This window comes from Erigeron canadensis, chromosome 5 (genome assembly GCF_010389155.1).
Source record: "Erigeron canadensis isolate Cc75 chromosome 5, C_canadensis_v1, whole genome shotgun sequence".
NCBI lineage: Eukaryota > Viridiplantae > Streptophyta > Magnoliopsida > Asterales > Asteraceae > Erigeron > Erigeron canadensis.
Window position 1 is genome coordinate 40,226,055 of NC_057765.1, and position 21,917 is coordinate 40,247,971.

The window sequence follows — 21,917 nt, forward strand, 5'->3', positions numbered from 1 at the left end:
ATGTTTATCATAATTTTTTTAGTACAACCTTCTATTTTAATCCTACTCGGGATTTTTGAAAAATCATTACTAATCCACCCTATCAAATGTGAAAAGTGAGACTCGAACTCAAATAAATTTTTTCTAAGGTCAAATATTTTACCAATAAACCACATCTCATTTACACCTATAATCATAATTACTTTTAAGAGTTAAAATTAGTTCACACATATGATTGTTCAATTAAAGGCAATAGCAATTTTTCATATTGCATAAGTTGTCTAACACTGTTCAATGTAATAATATACACACTTGGATGTATGATAATGATTTTATTTGTTATACATATATGAGTATTCTGATATGAAATTATATATTTTTGATAAATCATGTTTTGCAATGTCACATGCACTTAGTCAAAAGAGGTCAGAGTTATTAATTACAATATATATATAATTAAATCGACTAGTTATTAAAGTAAGCCGATCACTGCGAAACATAATCGGTTTACATGTAACTATTAAACGAAAGAACTGAAAATATGAATTATATAGATTATATTTCGATGATTTTAAAAGAGATACAACGAGTTCCTTTTATACTAGAATTGCATACAATAATTATGGAAACTATGTAAATGCAGATCTTCTATTTCGGGAGGTGATGACGATTTGTTCTGATCCCGAATCATTTCTTTTTCTAACACTCCCCCTCAAGTTGAATAGTGGGATCACCAAAATTCAACTTGCTTAGACACTTGTTGAAATTGATTGTACCTACTGCTTTGGTGAGAACATCAGCTAGTTGATCTTCGGACTTGACGAAAGGAATTTCAATTATCCCAGCCTCTAGTTTTTCTTTGATGAAGTGACGATCAATCTCCACATGTTTTGTTCTGTCATGTTGCACGGGATTTTCTGAGATTTGAATTGCAGCTTCATTGTCACACATAACCTGAGTGGCTTTCTTTGGAGGAAACCCAACTTCAGTTAACAGTTTCCGTATCCATAGTACTTCTGCTATACCTCTGGAAATTCCTCTGAATTCAGCTTCAGCACTTGACAGTGAAACCACCTTCTGCTTTTTGCTTCTCCATGTAACAAGATTGTCTCCAACTAACGAGAAATATCCCGATGTCGATCTCCGGTTCCCTTTGTCTCCTGCCCAATCAGCATCTGTATATACCTGGATGTTTAGGTGGCCATTTGATTTAAATAGTACCCCATATCCAGCAGTTCCCTTTAGATACTTGACAATCCTAAACACTGCTTCCATATGCCTTTTTTGTGGTTGGTGCATAAACTGACTGACTACCCCAACGGCATATGCTATATCTGGTCTGGTATGGGAAAGATATATCAACTTCCCTACCATTCTTTGATACTTTTCTTTGTCAGCAAGTCTTTCTTTAGGTTCTATGTATAGCTTTTGATTAACTATCATAGGGGTATCTGCTGATTTACAGTCTATCATTCCTGTCTCTGCAAGTAAATCCAAAATATATTTTTTCTGACAAATGAAGATTCCAGCGGGTGATCTAAGCACTTCGATTCCGAGAAAGTATTTCAATTTTCCCAAATCTTTCATTTCAAACTCTGTGAACAATCCACTTTTCAACTTCTTAATTTCTTCTTCATCATCCCCGGTAATGATCATATCATCAACATAGATTATTAAACATGTTACATGTTTTCCTCTATGTTTGAGAAATAGGGTGTGATCCGAATTACTCTGCCTAAACCCGTATTTCTTCATTGCCTGAGTGAACCTGCCAAACCATGCCCTTGGAGATTGTTTTAGCCCGTATAAGGACTTCTTCAATCGACAAACCTCTCCTGTTTTGAAATTATGAGAAAAACCTGGAGGTGCCTCCATATATACTTCTTCTTTTAATTCTCCATGTAGAAAGGCATTCTTAACATCAAACTGGTAAAGCGGCCATCCTTGATTTGCAGCTACTGAAAACAACACTCTTATGGTATCAATCTTGGCAACAGGAGAGAATGTTTCAGAGTAATCAATCCCATAAGTCTGAGTGTAGCCTTTGGCAACAAGACGGGCTTTATATCTTTCAATCTCACCATTTGGTTTGTATTTCACAGTGAAAATCCACCTACACCCTACAGGGTTCTTTCCTTGTGGCAGAACACACGTATCCCATGTATCGTTCTTGATCAAAGCATCCATCTCGACATCCATAGCACCCTTCCATTCTTTTGATTCCAAGGCTTGTTCAATATTTGATGGGATCCTTTCGGAGTACAGACTTGCATTGAATGCTTTTGCTTCCTTGGATAAGTTCCCAATAGCTATGTTAGCCATAGGGTACTTAGAGCCTTTGGATGCTTTTTCTGGAGAATATCTCTTTGTCGGTACTCCTCTATTTGTTCTTGCTGGAAGCACATACTTGACTGGTTCTACTCTTATTTCTTCCAACACTTCTTCATTTATAGGGTGTTCCAATGATTCATGTTTCGGTTCATCTTCGTGTATGGGCTCTAACTCTGTGACATCATTGGAAGTTCCAATAAAATCATCAACATGAGGCTCAGTAGGTTGAGAATTACATACCTCAGATATCAGGTTGGGAGATATATCTTCGGTGGCACTGTTAGGATCAGGATCTGGGATGGTACTATGAACTGGACTATTCCTTCCTGTATCACCTCCTGTGTCTGTAGCACTTCCCAACCAACTCAGTGTGTCATAATCACCCTCCCCTTGACTACTGTGTTGGGTGGAGTAGTAATATTTTGTTTCCAAGAAATCACAGTTCATTGTGGTGAACATGCGACGAGTTTCAGGGTTATAGCATCTATACCCTTTCTGATTGACTCCGTATCCCACAAAAACACATTTTTCGGCACAAGGGTCAAGTTTATCCCGATAAGTTTTGGGTATATGGACAAAAATTGTACACCCAAAAACTTTGGGTTGTAGGGTGAGAATTGGAGGGATTTCAGTGTATTTTCCGAGGGTTTCAAGCGGGGTTTTGAGCTTAAGGATTTTGGTTGGAAGCCTATTAAGAAGGTAAGTGGCTGTGGCTACAGCTTCAGGCCAAAAAGACTTTGGAACATGAGATTCAATTATAAGTGCACGAGTAATTTCCAAAAGGATACGATTTTTGCGCTCTGCAACACCGTTTTGTTCCGGGGTATGTGAGCATGAGGTTTGGTGGATTATTCCTTTAGATTGAAAGAAATCTTTCATTTGGTGGTTAACATATTCTCCACCATTGTCAGACCGAACAATTTGGATATTTTGTTTGAATTGGGTTTGAACCATGGCATAAAATATTGTAAAGACGTTAAACACCTCAGATTTGTTTTTCAAGAAATAAATCCACGTCATTCGAGTACAATCATCGACAAATAGAACATAAAACCTAAAGTGTTGTCCCCCAATAACCGGTGCAGGTCCCCAAACATCAGAGTGTATTAAAGTAAAAGGTTTCTCAACCTTAGTGTTATTATGTTTGAATGGCTGTCTATGGCTTTTGGCTAATACACAAGTTTCACAATTAACAGATTTATTTGAAGGAAAAAGTTCAGGAAATAAGATATGTAAATAACCAGCAGATGGATGTCCCAGTCTCCTATGCCATAACCAAGCTTCCCTTTCTGATGTTCCATGAGCTAACATCACACTACCATTCTGAGTAACTTCATCAACATAGTACAATCCATGCCTTTCAGTGCCACGCCCAATAATCTGACCCGTCCTGATATCCTGCAAAATGCAAAAAGTAGGGTGCATGAGAACAGAACAGTTGAGTTCTTTTGTGACATGACTGATTGACAGGAGTTTGTGAGATAAAGATGGAACATAAAGACTGTTTGGAAGTTTAATGTTTGGGAAAATTTCGACTGTTCCGCCAGATTTCACATTCATTTTTCCCTGGTTTGCAGCTTCAATGTGGGTTTTTGTAGGTTTCGTTACAACCTTAAAATCTGACAAATCATAGGTCATAGTGTCGGTCGCCCCACAATCAAATATCCATGGCCCTTTGGAATTTTTAAAATGATTTTGGGCCATGTAAGCAGATCCATTCAGATTCAATGGGCCTTTAGAAATTCGGTTTGGGCCGTTAAAATAATTTGGAGGTTTAAATGGGCTTTCACAAAAAAAATCAGATTTAAAGGAAATATTGCTTTGTTGACTTTGTTGACCAATTTTAGAATAAAGGAAATTCCTTTTATTTTTGGTCATAGATCGAGCAGATCGTGAGACAAGGTTTGGAGATCTATAATTGATCTCACTTTCCCTTTTACCTCCCACCGAAAAAACCTCCTCCACTTCATCTTCTTCGGCCGCAGCTGCCATTCCCCCGAAGCCTCCATCTGACTTTCGATCACTGCCTCCTTTGGTGGTGGTATTGGCGGTAGGAGAAGGCTTACCTCCAGGTTTGATGTTTTTCTTGTTTCCGACCCACCAATCCGGATACCCGATCACCCGAAAACATTGTGTTTTTGTGTGTCCAGTCATGTGACATTCATCACATGTGAGATGGGATTTGTCTTCTTTGGTCATTGGTTTCTTCCCGTCATGCCGCCGGTAGCTTTTTGTGGTAAATCCGGCACCTTCAATATCTCCGGCGGTGAGTCCAGCTGCTATGCCCTGTATACCATCATTAGTTGCTCCCAAAATTATTTGGTGAGCGGCTTCTTTGCGAACAGTGGCGTACGCAACCTCTGGGGACAGTAACGGGTCGATCCGGAGAATTTCTCTTTTGATGGGTTCGAATTTATGATCTAATCCATTGAGAAATTGAAATAGTTTCTGTTCGGATCTTATTTTTGCATAAATCTTAATATCTTCTTGGCACTTCATGGGATTTGGGTCGGATCGATCGATTTCTCCCCATACACCTTGGAGAGAAATCCAGAAATCTTCGAGAGATTTTTCATGTTGTTTAAGATCATTTGCTTTGACATGAAGATTGAATGCTTGCAGTTTGTCCTTGCCGCTGCTATAGGTGGTTGCCAAGGCATCCCAAAGTTCCTTGGATGTGGCAAATTCGGTAAGATTTCCGGCCAGATTTGGTTCAATGTTTTGGATGAGCCATGAGAACACTATCAGGTCTTCTTGTTCCTATGTTTCATATTTTGATTCTGTTGCTTTTTCTGGTGGGTTTTCGGTTAAGTGAGTTAGTAAGTTTTTTGATTTGCCGCCAATGGCAACTCGGATCATCCGAGTCCATAAGGCATAATTTTGGCTATTTAATTTCAGATTAATCTGAAGGTTGTCTGAGAGTTTCGGAATTTGTGGGTTTTGATTGGCATTATTTTGCAAAAGGGTGGCTAATTGTGTTGCTAAATCTGAGCCAGAGCCGCCGGGAGTTTCTCCCATGGTGGCTTCGGTTTCCTGTTGGTGTGATAAGTGATTTCAAGGGGTAGATGATGATGCCAGAACCGTTGGCTCTGATACCATATTAAACGAAAGAACTGAAAATATGAAATATATAGATTATATTTCGATGATTTTAAAAGAGATACAACGAGTTCCTTTTATACTAGAATTGCATACAATAATTATGGAAACTATGTAAATGCGGATCTTCTATTTCGGGAGGTGATGACGATTTGTTCTGATCCCGAATTATTTCTTTTTCTAACAGTAACAATAATATAAATTGTGTGTACACTGTACAACTGATAAGGTCTACAAAAATTTATAGTGCCTATCGTAAGTTACGTTTGTTATTTGAAAGTAGTAAAACCTGGAAGTATATGATGGACGTTAGTGAAGAAAATTGCTGGAGCATGGATAAAAGATGAAGCATCTTAAGAAGATAGATTTGACTGAGGTTGACAAATCTTGATAATATGAATGTAATGAAATTAACTAAATTTATTAAATATACTAATTTAATAAATATTTTTAAAACTATACTAATTTGGTAAATAAGTTTATTTATTACACTCTTTTGGAAAAAAACTCAACAAAAGATTCAAAAATGATCATGAGATATCCTCGTAGAGTCGTAGGTTGCTTACATCTAGATACAAAAAATTGCCTTTAATGAATAATCTGATTCGTTTACTCGTTTTAATTTTTTTTTATTTAAAAGGCAAAAAATCTATTCAATAAAGACTACTGACTAAAGTACATATGCATACACAAGATGAACTTTAAAACACCAATACAACATGTTAACTACAATTTAAACAACTTTTTTTTATCTGGATCTTAACTGCGAGAGAACTAAAAAAAATAAAAACCTAAAAAAAATCTCCTAAACTAAAGACTGTATCACCGATTTTCACCCTAGCTTGTCTTTGTTAACAAATAATTTAACCCCGACCAGCATGAATACCCCAAAACATTTCTAACCCAAAATATTACTTGTAAAAGTTTTAATATTAAAAGTTGACAACTATATATCACCAAATACTTAAAGGACTAAACATGTACTTCCACTCTTTATAAAAATGCATCTTCCCATAAATAAAACCTTAATTAGCTAAACACACCTTTTTCTTTCTTTATTCATATTATATCATCACCATCCCATGTTTCTTTCTTTAAACATTTTCTTGAATTTCAATCCAAATTCCAACCAATAATCACAAAAAGCTTCAATCTTTGAGCTGGGTTTTGGTCTATGGGATCTGGGCTATCATCTTTTTTACTTATGTGTAACAGCACCACCGCTGGTCCGGTAGCTCCGCCGGTGCCGGGGCTAGGTGACTTGCCGGAAAGTGTAGTGGCGAATGTTCTAGTGTACTTAAGCCCACAAGAGATCTGTAAACTTGCATCTCTTAACCGTGCTTTTCGCTATGCATCAACTGCTGAATTTGTTTGGGAATCTAAGTTGCCTAATAATTATGAAATGATCATTACAAGAGTATTTGATGATAATAAAATTTGTTCAAGTATTTGTAAAAAGGAGATTTATGCTAGGTTGTCTACACCTAGTCCTATTGATGGTGGTGCCAAGGTTTGATTTTTTTAGTCATGTACTTGATTATATTATATATGTATGTATATCTCTATATATGTGTGTATTATTTATATGTATGTATGTATATGTAGATGGGCGTCTATGTGGTAAAAGGATACTTTTTGATCTGTAAAGTATTGAGTTAAATATGTGGCAACAAGACTAAAAATAGAAGAAAGTTTCTTGCTTTATGAGTTAAGTTTGATGTAGGATTTAGAATGAAGTTTGGTATTATTAGTATTGAGTTTTTTTTTTTTATTATTATCATTAGAATCCACAAATTCTTGTTTGTGTGTATGTGTTTTGTGAGGTATTTCTTGTTGATTAGTTATAGTGAAATGAAGGGATCTTGAATAGAAATTTGTTGGAGTAGATTATAGTTTTGGTGGAATCTCTAATATTTATTTATGTGTAATTTTTTGGGTGTGATTAGAAGGATCATAAGTGTTACAAATAATATAAGAGATGTTCTTTTGTTTTTCTTGTTTGTGATCTTGGTTGTTTAAGAAAATAATATGATGTTTGAATGTGCTTTCTTAAAAGTGATTATTGCAACTTAAACGATTAAAATTGTATAGTTTGCTGATTGGATTATCGAATGTTTCAAGTTATATGTAGTCAGGTACTTTTAGATTTATTTCAATTAGTAGTTTTGTCTAGTATAGATGTTTTGACCCTAACTAATCATAAATTATAAATAGTGTTGTGTAAAGTAGTCTGAAGTACAGACTAAGACTAATATTAACGACTTGAACTCTTGAAGTAGCAATGGTAAACTTAAACGCACATCCAAACACCCCTTATTGTCATCTGAAATGGTCATTGAGTTTTGATGAAGTTTATTAATTATGTTTGGGAATTCTTTTTGTAGAGTGTTTGGTTAGATAAAGGCACGGGAAAAGCCTGTGTATTGATATCTTCCAATGGATTAGCAATTACAGGGATTGATGATCGCAGGTACTGGAGCTGGATTTCTACCGAGGAATCTAGGTGAGATTTTGCATCTTTTTTTATTTCCACTATTTAAAATATTTTTAGTTCGGAAATTTAGTTTTCTATCCGTCTAAATTCTATTTTGGTTACTTTTTGAACTAAAATTCAAGTTTAGCCCACGACAAAATGAAGTGTTTCTATAGTAGGTTGTTACAAAAAATAATGGTAAGCCTTTTATAAAGAGATTGGCTCTGTGCCTCTGTTACCCCCAATCAATGGCGGACCTATGTGGTTTATATATACCCCCAAAAGATATACTGCCTTGCAAAATTGCTGTTGAGATAAGATAGAAATTACCGTTCTCAGCCACTGGACTCGCCTAGGGATATAAACTGTTGAGAGTGAATATGTCCCCAAAAGGTTAAATGATGCTATTAACTTTTAAATTATCAAAATGTGTATTTTTGGTTAAAGGAAAATTCAAAATCTTATATTTTGTTTGATATCCCAACAACAAAATGGTAGTCACTATCACATTTTTTGTTTTTTGACTCCATTTGCACATGATGGACGTATTGAAAACGATACATCCCTAAAGCAACTGGAATTTTTCTTGTGTAGATTCCGTTCTGTGGCTTATCTCCAGCAAATTTGGTGGTTTGAAGTTGATGGAGAGGTTGAGTTCCCTTTCCCATGTGGGACCTACAGCCTCTATTTCCGCCTACAACTTGGGCGTTCAGGCAGACGTTTCGGGCGCCGGGTCTGCAACTCCGATCACATCCATGGCTGGGATATAAAACCAGTGAAATTCCAGCTGTCAACTTCAGATGGTCAGAAGGCGATAAGTCACAGCTATTTGACTGATCCTGGAAAATGGAATCTTTATCCAGCTGGTGATTTTGTTGTTGAGGATTCAAAGGTACCAATGAAGATCAAATTTTCAATGACGCAGATTGATTGTACACATACGAAAGGTGGACTATCTGTAGATACTGTGATCATACGCCCTAAATGAAAGATTTAGAAGTTTTGTTTGATAGACATAATCAAGGTTAGAAGCAACTTTTTTGATTTGCAAGTAACCTTTTTCAGTAGAATACGTCATGTATGTGTGATATATGTAGTGAGGTGAGATCAAGAACAAGTAATTAGTATTGTGTATTTGTGTACATTTTCTAAGTTGAGTGTTGCCCTTTTGGTAATGTAAAGCAAGTTTTTGGCTAATACCAGTTTTTTGGTCTCATTTGATTGAAATAATGTGTATTCAGAATCTATTATTGACTTATTTTCCATGATGGTTGTCAATATATATTTGCTTTTATCCACTAGTGCACAAAAGAGCTCAGTATTTGGTGTTTGGCATACCGGTCAAAGAATGGTCCCAAAACGACCGATAATGATGTATATCTACTATTGTTAGTTTAGGTGAAACAATAAACAAGTTCAGTCTGTTTATTGTTTGAGTCCTGTGTTTGTATTTTTGGGTGAATTCCATTTCTAGTTCAGTTCAATGAAGTGGGTATGGTTTGATTGAACTTTAATTGGGTAAGATGCTTGTGGTTGACGCAAAATCCTTAAGTTCTGTTTTGATTGTTTGTCGAGTATTCTGAGCATACAGAAAACGATAGTCGACTACTGGTAACGGTAACGATAGTCAGCTATGTTACATAGGTATTGTATTTACCTAAAGGGCACCATCAGCTCGAGAACTGGTGTTTCATAATGGTTGGACCAGTCAAAGAATGTCTGAAAATGACCCTCAGGATCCATATTTACTTAGTAGGGTGTGCATTCTTCAGGTAAAAACTAGTAACATGCCAACACGAAAACTTTCAAATTTTCTGAATCATTTATGAACATCGCATCAAAAAATGATCAAAACATCTATGACTCATACGTCTTCAAACTCGACACAATTATGAACCAAACTTTAAAGTCTGATATTTTGATGTTAAACAAGATATTTTATTAACAAACTCCAGCTAGCCTTTCGTGTCATGTCAGTTGTCAAAAATCAAATTTCGGCTGACCCACATTAATTGAGAACATAGTTAAGAATGGATTTATTGAGCAAATGTTATCATAGAAGCAATACTAAAACTTGATTTTGTACGTTCAAATGTATCTACTATCTTGTCACATACACGTACGAAACCTGTAAGAAAAAAGGTGGAACCAACCTTGAAAATCAAGGAAACAACATATTTCTAAAAAAATTTGGTATAAATTCAATGAATATTTGCCATCTGTGTAAGTCATATAATATGCCAAGTTTTAAGTTGGTTTAGATCAAGGTCATTTCAATAGATATTTTTTTACCAAGTGGCTTATCAAAAAGCTTTATTTAGGGCACAGGGTAACACCACCAGGAAAAGGTCAACCCGACCGGGCATTAGCGGCGACGTCGCCGCTAATACTCTGACACTGACAGTGAGCCTGTTAATTTCTCTGCTAGATTTACCATTACAGACATGGGGGCCCGCAGTATTAGCGGCGACGTCTCCCTGATGGTGTTACCTTTTTTTGCCTAGTGGTGTTACGCGCCTCGTTATTTAGTTTACATGGCTTTGACAAATTTATAATGTTAAAGTTTCTATTATTTATGTGCAATAAGTTGGAAAGTAAATCGTACACTACTTTAAAGTGTCATACTTTCATGCACTACTGCTACACTATACATTATACAACCTCTAAAACAGATTGTATACCGCATCGATTGTTGTATATGAGTTTTCTTTTCTCAAATATATTGTGATGGAGACACAGTTTTGCTTTCTTTTAATATACTGCTAATCTGTTATATATCTGTTTGAAAAAACCAACTCTTCATAGAAGAGTATGCCAGCAGCCGCCACTTTCAGGGAGCAACCCGGGTTTGATTTCTGCTGAAGGTGGAATTGAATTAAATAGGTTGAATTACCTTGACACTATTCTTATTGGAGGTTATGTGAGTATTAATTCGGTATATGGGTTCAAAGACTTCTCATCAATCTACCTCTTTTTTACATTTGTTTGATAAACCAAATCAATTATCTTCATCTTTCTGTCAAAAAGAACATATTTCCACCATGAGATGCTTTCCATAAAAGAAGGATAGGAAAATAAAAATACTAGAGCGCTGTTTTCTACTTAGATATCCCGAGTTACTTACATTTCAATAAGACTGAGACCTTGAGCGTATCCGTGTCAATTGAACTCTAAGTTTCATCAGAATTTTTAGTTTTAAATTTAGAATTTTATTGTTTGTGGATCATGACGACCAACCATGCAAATTTGTAAGTTAGTTTTGCATCGTATGCAAGTGAAGGCGCTCAATAGTTGGATTGGAGGCAAGGTTCAAACCACGTCGTTTTGCATTATGGTCATTGTTTCTAGCTTCAAGATTTTAGCTGTGCCAAGTCTATGTCTCACACAATAAGCAAGATGATGATCAAGTTCATCTTCATGTTCAATACTTCACTTTGTCCTTAACTTATATTTTAAACAAGATTATGGCTGTAATTAAATGAGGTGTATCATCAATGAGATTTTCTTGAGCTTTTAATTTAATTAATCAATATCAATATATATAATGATATTTTTGTACACATATTCTGCCACTTAAAAAATGGCATGTAATTATGTAAAGTTAAAACGTATTCTCATCCACTGAACATATCCAAGAGAAAAAGTTGCTATTATAGTACAAAAAGACTATTTTTGTCAATGGAATTGATGGGTTATCTATCCTGATCCTCCAAAGATTCATGTAGAGGTTGAAATTTACTTCAACTCTGTCAAATGGCAAAGACAACTTTTCCACGGAGCTTATCAAGTGATACATATCACTTTCGATGAAACAAAACTTCTAGAACAACAGCCAGAATCTTAACTAAATCAAAAACTACCATCAACTCAGGAGCAAAAGTAACACATAATGTTAGGTACTTGAATGATACTTTTACAAAACAAGTAGTAAAAGTAATGTATCTAGTTTTCTTGTTGGTTGTCGTTTGGTCTTCGATATGGCATGAACTTGTGGTCTTTAGCAGCATTTTTCTTCCTCTTTTTCTCTATGAAAGAATTAAGCTTGCCAGATGCCTAGTTAGTACACAAAACAAAATGTTATGTTGGGTTACTATTGTTTGTAAACCAATGGAAACCCGTTTCTTGCTAAAACTTCATTATTTGAATCTTAATTATAGATCAAAATGTAGTCTATGTAGAAAACACCACTATTCTTTTTTTTATAAAAAAAAAGAAAAAAAAAAGAAAAAAAAAGAAGAAGAAAAAATATTAAGACAGAAAAAACTGTTACCACAAGGTATCATCTGTAATAACCAAAAAACTGGCATCCATTTAAATTAGAAGTCAGTAGACTACCTTGCCAATGCATTCATCCAGAGGTTTTCACACTCCATTCGGCAGGTGGTGATCAAAAATGAAGTTGATCATCAACTTTTTATACAGTAATTATACTTGGCATTTCATTGAAAATAACCATTAATGTTGAAAGAATACAAAAAAAAAAAAAAAGAAAAAGAAAAAAAAACAGTAACTTGTAATCTCATTTACAACAGTGTGTCAACTTCCTTCCTTCATATTTATATGTTTTTAATTCACAAAATTACAAGAACATAGATATAAATATAAAATAACCATTGCTTTTGCATTTCTATGTCCAAAATAACAGATTTTGGTACCCTTTAATGTTTTCTTTTTGAACTTTTGGACCAAGTATAATGGTTTGACAAGTCTACCACTTAAAAGAATACTTAAAAACTTTCAGCTCGAACGAGGCTAAAATTAGCTAAGAATTAGTTTAACCTAATAGCAAGTATGCAATGAAATTACCAAAAGATGCTGGTTAACTTTCTAAGGCATGACTAAATTTATCTTAAATATAAAAATTGCAATGTTTGCTGTTTGGCATGAATAGTATAAGTAAGCAAAGCGCAATATTGTAATAGATATAACTATGTACCTTGAGCTCCTTGAATTTCTCAGCAAGCTGCTGCTTTCGGATTTCAGCTGCAAAGAAATGAAAAATTAATAAAGATGTTCATCAAGGTGCTCGTGAACAAAAACACTAAGAAAAAAAGCTCATTGTGGCAAAACTAATATCAACCACATTAAAAAGAATGTCATAATCAATACTCGCATGCATTTGTGTGTCCATGTCTATAATTATATTATATATGAGAGAGAGAGGGAGAGAATTTACATTTCTTCAAATAGTAAGGTTGTTTCCCTTGTTTTGCTGCTTCTCTTTCCTTCTTCTTGTGCTTAACAAGAATCTCTTTACTAATATGTTTTGTAGATTCCGCTTTCAATTGCTTGTTCTAACACATGGCAAGTAACAAAAAATTAACACTATGATGAACAGTATTGCAAACAAGTTTATGACTCTGGACTAGTCAAAGTGACTTACAATCCATGCTAGTTGCCCTTTCAACCCATCAAGGACTTCGGGGTTCTTTGTCCTCTCCATCTGTTCTTCCAATCGCTATCATAACCATGAAAAATTATTCAGAAAACTCATGAAATACTTTATGTATACACAAACTAACTTTTTAAACTCTGAAAAGCTACCTTTTTCTCATCATCGTATAGAAAGTTATATCTTTTCTTGAACCTGCAAGATGCATGCTATTAGCTCACAAAAAGATTGAAAGGTTCCAAATAATCCCTAGTAAGATTTTGAAAAAAACTAGTATCACCAGCAGGCCTTTGGCCAAGAAATATGCTGGTATCGAGGGTGCCTCGCACACCAAAGGTTCCCAGTTCAAGTCATGCAAAGGTAAATAGTTTTGTGTATACAAGTTTTTGTCTTTCAAAAAAGATATTCGACTAGTAATTGCAAGATGGAAGCTCAGAAGGCAGTGCACAAGTTGTACAAGTAGCCATCACAATCTATGTATGCACTTCACAAATCTAAATGAATGCAAATGAAGGGAAGAAATGAAAATTACCCATCTTCATCAAGTGTTCCACATAAAGATTCAAAACGGGGGTCACGAATAACCTGTTTAAAACAGATTAGATAAAAATATCAGTTACACCACCATTATTTTAAAAATTGAATACACTAGGCGCAGGGAGTGAATGGTAAGTGTGTGTGCACGTGTATGTACATGCATGCATACACAAGCTGGCGGTGAAGAGCATTTACTATCACACTTGCAAAAACAGCCTAAATTATAGCCCATAGAACTCACACGCAAATAAACTACCAGGGGAGTAACATCTCATAAGTTAATGGTCCAATCTCCTTTTTTACAGTCAACGCTTAGGGGTAGTATGGTTCCTAAAATCTAAAGGAATTTGATAGAATGGAATTTTGATTCCTTTCTTTTGTTTTGTTTGGTTAACATATGAAATCCCAAACTCCATTCCCTCAAAATCCTTTGAAATCTTTCAACCAAACGGCCGTTATAAGGTAATTTGATTGATAAAAATAGCTTATAAAACCCATAACTAACCTTTTTAGGAGCCTGAATGACTTCTCTAAATCTACCAACTGGCTTTTTGCTACTGATCTCCATTGGCCTGAAAATATTGTAACCATACTCAACCATCAACAACATAAACAAAACAATATGAACAATAAATACTTGCAAAACTCACTTACCTATTTTTGTTTTCTCGTTTACCCTTCCGCTCTAACTTAGGCTTCTGATTAATTACATGTGACCCATCTGAACGTGCCTTCTGCAACTCCTCAAATGTAACATTGGCAAGCACCTCATTTATCTCATTCTTCTCATCCTAAAACACACATCCATCTTATACAGTCACAACTATTATGCATACCACAATGCAAGAAATTAAATACAAATACAAAAAAAAATTGCCAAGCAAGATGACAGCATCATGAACCTAATGCCGCTGCTTAAACAACTATGTAATAAACACTGTCACGCGGTAGATTAGTGCTCTCTGCTGGTAAATTCTTACTCCCTCCATTGGTCACAGAAAATAAAAAGCTATCGACTTTGTCTCAAAGTAAATGGATATTCTCCAAGTTTCTAACTTTACCCCTAAATACACTAAAAAAAGTAGCCCAAAAAACCTGCATCCATAGTACTATCTAGATGGGGTTGGATATTGTAAAACAAACCCAAAAGTCGCTCTGTCCTTCTTCCTACTCTTTTTTTTTTTTTTTTTTTTACCATAAGAACTTGTTCTATTTGATCTAACGCACGTTTCAAAATAGCAAAAATCGTGATTCAGTGCACATCTTAAAACTAACTTTGTGGTTTGGACAGGCTGCTAGTTACTCTGGGTCGAAAGTTCAAATAAACTATCATAGAATCTACCCATATATATACACATTATAATATTGAAAATAACAATACTTGTATGAAAATGTAAGCATAAAAACGAGTAATGCGTGTATATATTGAACAAGAAAACTAACATCATCAGAAGCCGATTCTACTTGTTCGTCATCGTCATCGCTATCAAATTTGATCTTGCTGGAAGTAGGCATATCATCACTGAACCGATTCATCTCAACAATTATAATTATATCTGAAATTGCCAGATTAAGAATAAAAATTCTTGTAATATTTACAGTAATTGTTATCCTAACTAACTAACTAAAGCCTCAAAATTCAATATAAATTAGCTATAATAATAATATCAAAAAATTGAAAAGCTACTAGGTCATATTTATGTAAATGGAACTAAAATAAGTTAGGGAAAAGAATTCGTACGGAGGATTAAAGCAGCTAAATAAGAGCTTGTGAAAGTCGAATTAACGGCTGCCGCTAACTAGTGTATGTACCGATACTGGTCGTCAATTCCTCGTTAAGCACTAAAATGAGTTTTAAACCTTTTTATATCAGGCCCAATATATTGGCCCATTTATTTAAAGCAATAAGTCGATAACAAACAAAATATAAATTTGTGTTTCATTAAAAAAAATAAAAAATTTAAAGTTATTTTCGATTCAGACGTTTTGGGGTAATTTTAACCAGCAAATCGCTGGACCCTCAACCACCTCCTCATGGAAAATACCTTGAGATGAGAAACCCAAAACTCGAACCCCTACGGACCCACACAGTGGATTTAAAATTAACAAACTTTAGCGAGAATATATTTAGTTTGCCGTTATAATTTATTAAATATACATGTTAATTTCTTCGTGACATGGAAAAAGTAGTTCACCAGCAAAAGATATGAATACGGGCTTTGTTAAAGTCTTATGGGTCGTCCACTAAGTAAGTGAAAGAGGCCTCATTGGGAGAATTGAGAAGAAATAAGGTCAATCATAATGGTTCACCATCTTTGTTCGAACAATTATCTATTTTTGAAATGTCACCTCCTAAGCTAAGAATTATGCACATTTCCGATACAAAAATAAAACATTATCTTCTACACACAAAATGACATGTTGAATGAGCTTCATCCTAACTTTAGAAAATGATGATGGCTAAGCATCTTCTTTCAATTTTTCTTGTTGAAAATCCTTTATACGCTATTTTTTTTTTTTTGCTTTTTGTTATCAAGGAATCATGATTTATCAAGATATAAAAGTATGAAGTATGAACCTCCCTCAATTTTTGATATTCATCTCACTTAATTGTTAAGTCTCTTTGAAATAAACATATATATATATGTAAAAATGTCTTAGGTCAACATTATTTCAATAGTCAACTTTCATAGCCAATGAGACAAAAATCAATTAGGCTTATGAACAAAAATATAATACCTTACAAAGATATCTGAAAATTGAAAAATAAAGTAGTAGAGTACAATGAGTGTATTCAAGAGTAGTTGATACATAGCAATCCTTTGAGGTACAAAAACATTAATTAAAAAACCTTAAAACAATCAAAATAACAAAGAACAATCTTATCAAGGAAAAAGGTAAGGCTACCTTGTGTCCATGTGACAAAAGTTAAAGAAATCTCATGGCCCAAAAAAGGTACACTTAATTTATTTAACTACGTACATCAGTTCAAATCAAGGCCAACTCTCTAAAACGTGTAGTCCCCCCTTCCAAGATTAAACCAATAACTTCTGCTTGAACAGAGGATTAAACCAATATAGCGAATTGTAAACAACTAAGTACGATATTTTACACATAACATTAATATATTTCTCATGAAAGTTTATTTATGTAGTTATTAAGTTATATAGCGTTTATTAGTGAACTAAGAGGGATTAAGAAATCAAGAAAAACGATAGATATTTTATAAGACCATCCACAACAAGGATGTCCATAGGATATTTGTGGTGACATAGAGGGTGTTTGTAGGGAGACTATTATGTGGGTCATCACATGGAGGATGTCCATCCATGGTTGTTTGTAGAAAAGGATGGGGAATGATGAAGAGAGATAAATGTAAAAGACAAAAGTTACTTTAGAGTTTATTTGGTTGTTTGTAAGAAAGATAGATATATTATTGTTGTGGGTAAAAAGTGTTTATGGGAATGATGGATAAAAAGCTGACGTGACATATCTATCAGGATGTTTGTTAGAAGGATATCCTGAACTGATGCGGATTGTCTAATGTCGTTAATCGTCATGTGAAACGACAATATATTGGCTTTGCAGAACATATATGTCCATATAATGTCAAATTTATCATTATTGCATGTCATGATTATTTCATTTATGACTCGTTTTTTATTTTAATTTTATAATAATAGGTGTTTGTGATTGTGTTTTCGCCCTCACAGAGATGATTTTATCAAGATTGTAAACGAGCAATCCTAACTTGAAAGATAACTAATTGTTAAAAAAAATATATAAATATCCAATAGCAAAGGGTGCCTCGGGGTCAAACAAACAGAACATTCAAACTCGAAACACTATACATAACCAAAAATTGTTCGAAACTCTGAGCAGACAAGGATTTATCTTCAATTTAACGTCGTACCTTCTGTAGCGATTAAATTAGTGGGTTTTCTCTTCCCTATGGTCCCTGATTTTATGAATAGGTCGCTAGTGACTGTCTGCCCGTATGAATGTAACGGCTAGCCGTCTCGTGATTAAAAAATATCATACCAAAATGAATTTTTCCTAGGCAAGGAAATACATAACCGGATATGATCACTCCCCTGAATTTTCTTTTACATACTAATTCTATTTAATTAAGCTTTTCTAATGGCTAAATGTTGCACCACAATTACTCCTCTTTTTAAAACTAATTCAAGTATTCTTAAATTCACCTTAGAAATTGAAATTTATTGAACCCTAATTTTTTTAAAAAGACAATTTTTAAAAATTGATCACTCTTTACCAAACACTACTTTAATTTGTTCCGCTTCACCTACTATACTTTTTGCATTTCGTACGTAATAAGAATAAATTCATAAAGTACGTGGACTATTTGTAACTTAGTATATATGGCTGTCGACCTTCCTCCATCGTCTCTTGCTAAAATAATTGATCACTCTTTACAAAAACAACACCCATGAGCACCTCCTTCAACACCCCTAGTCGCTCCGCAACCAAGAAACACCCTATATACCATGGAATACGGTGTCGTAGTGGAAAATGGGTGTCTGAAATACGCGAACCACGTAAAACTACTCGTATATGGCTTGGGACGTACCCCACACCTGAAATGGCTGCGACCGCATATGATGTGGCCGCATTGTCACTAAAAGGTAGTGACACAGTTCTAAATTTCCCTGACCTTGTTGGGTCTTATATTGTGCCTCATATACCTGAGCCCGTATTCATTAGAAATGCGGCTGAGGTGGCAGCCCAGTTAATGAAATATTCAAGTCAAAGGATTAGTAGTAGTGTGACACATGATTATTCGAGTAAAGAGTTTGTGGATGAAGATGATATATTTGGTATGCCGAATTTGTTGGTTGATATGGCGGAGGGAATGATGATTAGCCCGCCACGGCAAGAGACAAGCAACGATGGCCAGTCAGCGATTGATTCTCTTGATAATCAAGATAACCTTTGGAGCTATTAATTTAATTAAGTCGGGGAGAAGACAGAGTCCCCAAGCCTATCATCAATTTAATTGAGTTCTAATTGGAACAAAATGTGTAATAATATATAGTGTGTGAGAAACTGAGAATATTTGTCTCTAAAGAACAAAATAAAGAGAGGGATAGATTGCATTTTTTAAAATAAAATATGTATATTTTGTTAATAAGAGAAAAGGATGTGAGTGAGACTATATATGAAAGTGTGAGAGCTAGTAATGTAGTATGCATGGATCATGAGTAAAGTGTTGATTGTGTAAAGTGTTGCACGTATATGTGTACATAAATCGTATGTATAAGTGTATAACAAGTGAAGGATATAAGGGTGCCCGCTTATCTTTTTCGAAGTTTAAAATATAGTTTGTTTGTTTGTTTTTTTTTTAAAAGGTGTGAATATATAGATGGCTGTTAATTTTTTTTTAAAAAAAGGACAACATTTTGGACTACAATTTTTGCTTTTATAATGGTTTCTAGCAGTGATAAATGCGTAATTGTCTATCATAATAGAAGTCGTTTGGTTTAAAGGTTTGAATAGAATTTGGTGAAAAGTATTTGAGATTTCTTAGTTTAACCTTGCTAGAACAAGTAAAAAAAATTCCAATTATTTTTCAATCAAAGTCTGTTGATATTGCTCATTAGCTCATAACTGAAACTCTGCAAGTGTACAAAGGATTTGAGCCCAAGGTTTAGTAAAAGGCCAACATGGGCCTGCTAAGTGATGAATTTCGCAAATTCAGATAGATCATAAATTTTACATCCCATTGCACGGCCCAAGTTTGAATTACTGGTCTTTGGGTCCATTTGGTATAGAATTGGAAAAAGAATAATAATATTAGTTGGAAAGGTTGGTGTAGGTTTAAGCTGGTGTAATTATTGTTTGTATGTTGTTTGGCCTGACAAGTTTGTTGGGTCGGTTGTGAATAAAAATTACATTTCAAAAGAAAAACTTGTTACCACTGATGATAAGAAATAAAAGGGCTTCTTAAACACCGAACCCATATAAATATCTATTAGAACGTTAATCTAAAGGAACCATGTTTACTCCAACAATGTTTTTAAACTCGTGTAAGAAAACCGAGGTATTATATAAATCGTTTTTGAACATTTTCCCCAACTATCTTCAACTTGTTCACTTGAGTCTTGAGGTCTACATTTGAGACTCTTTATGAGCACATAAGAACCTAGCTTAAGCATTATGCCAGTTACATGGTGATTGGGGCTATCCAAGAATCATGAGTCTTTAGCTCAAACATACACAACTTAACCGAGGCTTTCTCGTGACCATTTCAAACCCTTTTCTTGGTTATCTCTTGTTGATTGGTCTTTAACTCAAATATATTTCATACATGTTAAATAAATTTTCGTGTTTGTGGACGTATTTTATGATTAATACTTAATAGACGTATTTGTGGTGATATAAAATATCTCTTTCCTTACAAAATGATCATCCCTTTAATGATGCAGACAGGAAATAAGAGATTTGATAAAACAAGATTCCTTTAAAATTAAAAGAATATAACATGGCATATACCTTCCCAAAAGTCAATCAAAAGACCATCTTCAGCAAGCATCTGCTTTATCAACTCCCATTCTTCTCAAGCATATAGAATTGCTACTCCAAGAATCTCACTTATAACTTATTAAGAACCTTTGCGGTCATACAAGAATATCCATGGCATAAACCTATGAAACTATATATCAACATTGATATTACTCTTTATATCTTGAAACGGTAGAGTCTTTCAAGTTTGAACCATAGTCAAGTGAGTATTAAGCAAACCGGTTGTAGGGCTTCTCTCCTTTGGTAGACATATATCGAAGGCCGGATCACTTGGTCATCAAATGCAATAAACATATGTATGTATGCGTGCATGCATTTACATATCCATGTGAAGCGTGTGTACAACAATACATATATTATAGAGAGTTTAAGGAATTTTTGCCAAAGGAGAGTTGCCCTGTAACTAGCTTGCTTAATTTGAGATAAGAACACAAATCAAGGCTTGAATGGGTTCCATCAAAGGTACGCTCATAAACATTAAACAAGAATGCTGTTAGTTGACATTAATCATGACAAAAATGATGGCAATCACTCTACTAAACAGTGGTAGAGCCAACAGGGAGGCTCTGGCCACAACCAGCCAACCTTCCATTGGAAACTTTGTCTAGGCGGACGCCAAATCTTCCATAACCGTTTAATCTTTACACTTTGCCCCCCCACCACACACACACACAAAAAAAAACCCCTTCAAAAGTGAAAAAATAAATTTAAATTCATGTTCAATTTTTGCTAGATCCGGTCTCAAATGGGTAATAACATTTGACACAAGTAAATGGGTCATAAATGATATAATTTCTTGCTACATAGGTTTTCAAATTGATTTCATTGTTGTTTCAAGGTGGTTCTTGTAAGTATTACTAGTTATAGTCTTATAAATGAGGGAAAAAACAACATAACATCTAAATCAATTGCTAATTGCAGTTGTACCATAGATTGTGTTACATTTACTGCAAACTTTGTGTTATATATTGTTTATAAAACTATCATGATTATAACCGATGACAATACATTATTGATGATCAAGAAAGAGCGCACTATTGTTGATCAAGAACTATATACGTATCTTTCTCATGCATTTTGTAACAAGTAAACAAGGATATATTTGTCACCACCGATGACCTGCTTCTTTTGCATTGGACCATTGGAGTTTATTGATTTAGAATGGTATGTGTATGTCGTGGTAAAGGGTTGTTAGTGTAAAGAAAAATCTTTAGTCCAGGTTCCGCCAAATGAAAAAAAATCAAAGATTGAATCCAACAAGAGATGTAAACCCACTACAAAATAGCCCAATCAAAACTGTAGTTCAAAACAAAGTTTAAGCCCGATTAACAATCTTGAGCCAAAAATGTACTAACACAAATCAACAGATGCACTCATTTAGACTTGTGAATGAAACGCTTTATATGACAGATCACATATTAAAGCGTTTTCTTTTGACAACCCATTTTGACAGATCAGGCACGCGTACTGGCACACATAAATGAGTCTTACTAAAACTGCAATATTAATTCAATGCTTTCTCTTTTCTTTTTTTTCTTTTTTTTTTGCAAGATCAATCAATAC

The 21,917-nt window shown here is 34.5% G+C and overlaps 3 protein-coding genes across 3 annotated transcripts; 2 read left to right on the forward strand and 1 right to left on the reverse strand.

Moving 5' to 3' along the window:
- Positions 1-6,447: 6,447 nt before the first annotated feature.
- On the forward strand, positions 6,448-9,079 carry LOC122599930 (F-box protein PP2-A13-like). The gene is made up of 3 exons (XM_043772549.1): positions 6,448-6,919; positions 7,794-7,912; positions 8,477-9,079. The coding sequence occupies exons 1-3, from the start codon at positions 6,584-6,586 to the stop codon at positions 8,868-8,870; spliced, it is 849 nt and encodes a 282-aa protein (XP_043628484.1). The 5' UTR covers positions 6,448-6,583; the 3' UTR covers positions 8,871-9,079.
- Positions 9,080-11,722: 2,643 nt separating this feature from the next.
- Positions 11,723-15,640, reverse strand: LOC122600381 (ribosomal RNA processing protein 36 homolog). The gene is made up of 10 exons (XM_043773090.1): positions 15,553-15,640; positions 15,255-15,367; positions 14,466-14,602; positions 14,317-14,383; positions 13,807-13,859; positions 13,427-13,469; positions 13,266-13,340; positions 13,059-13,176; positions 12,819-12,865; positions 11,723-11,935 (listed from the first exon to the last, which is right to left on the reverse strand). The coding sequence occupies exons 2-10, from the start codon at positions 15,345-15,347 to the stop codon at positions 11,825-11,827; spliced, it is 744 nt and encodes a 247-aa protein (XP_043629025.1). The 5' UTR covers positions 15,348-15,367; positions 15,553-15,640; the 3' UTR covers positions 11,723-11,824.
- Positions 15,641-18,261: 2,621 nt separating this feature from the next.
- LOC122602296 (ethylene-responsive transcription factor ERF026-like) lies at positions 18,262-18,777 on the forward strand. Its single transcript, XM_043774999.1, has one exon. It carries the CDS (start codon positions 18,262-18,264, stop codon positions 18,775-18,777), a length of 516 nt encoding a protein of 171 aa, XP_043630934.1.
- The last annotated feature ends 3,140 nt before the right edge of the window (positions 18,778-21,917 follow it).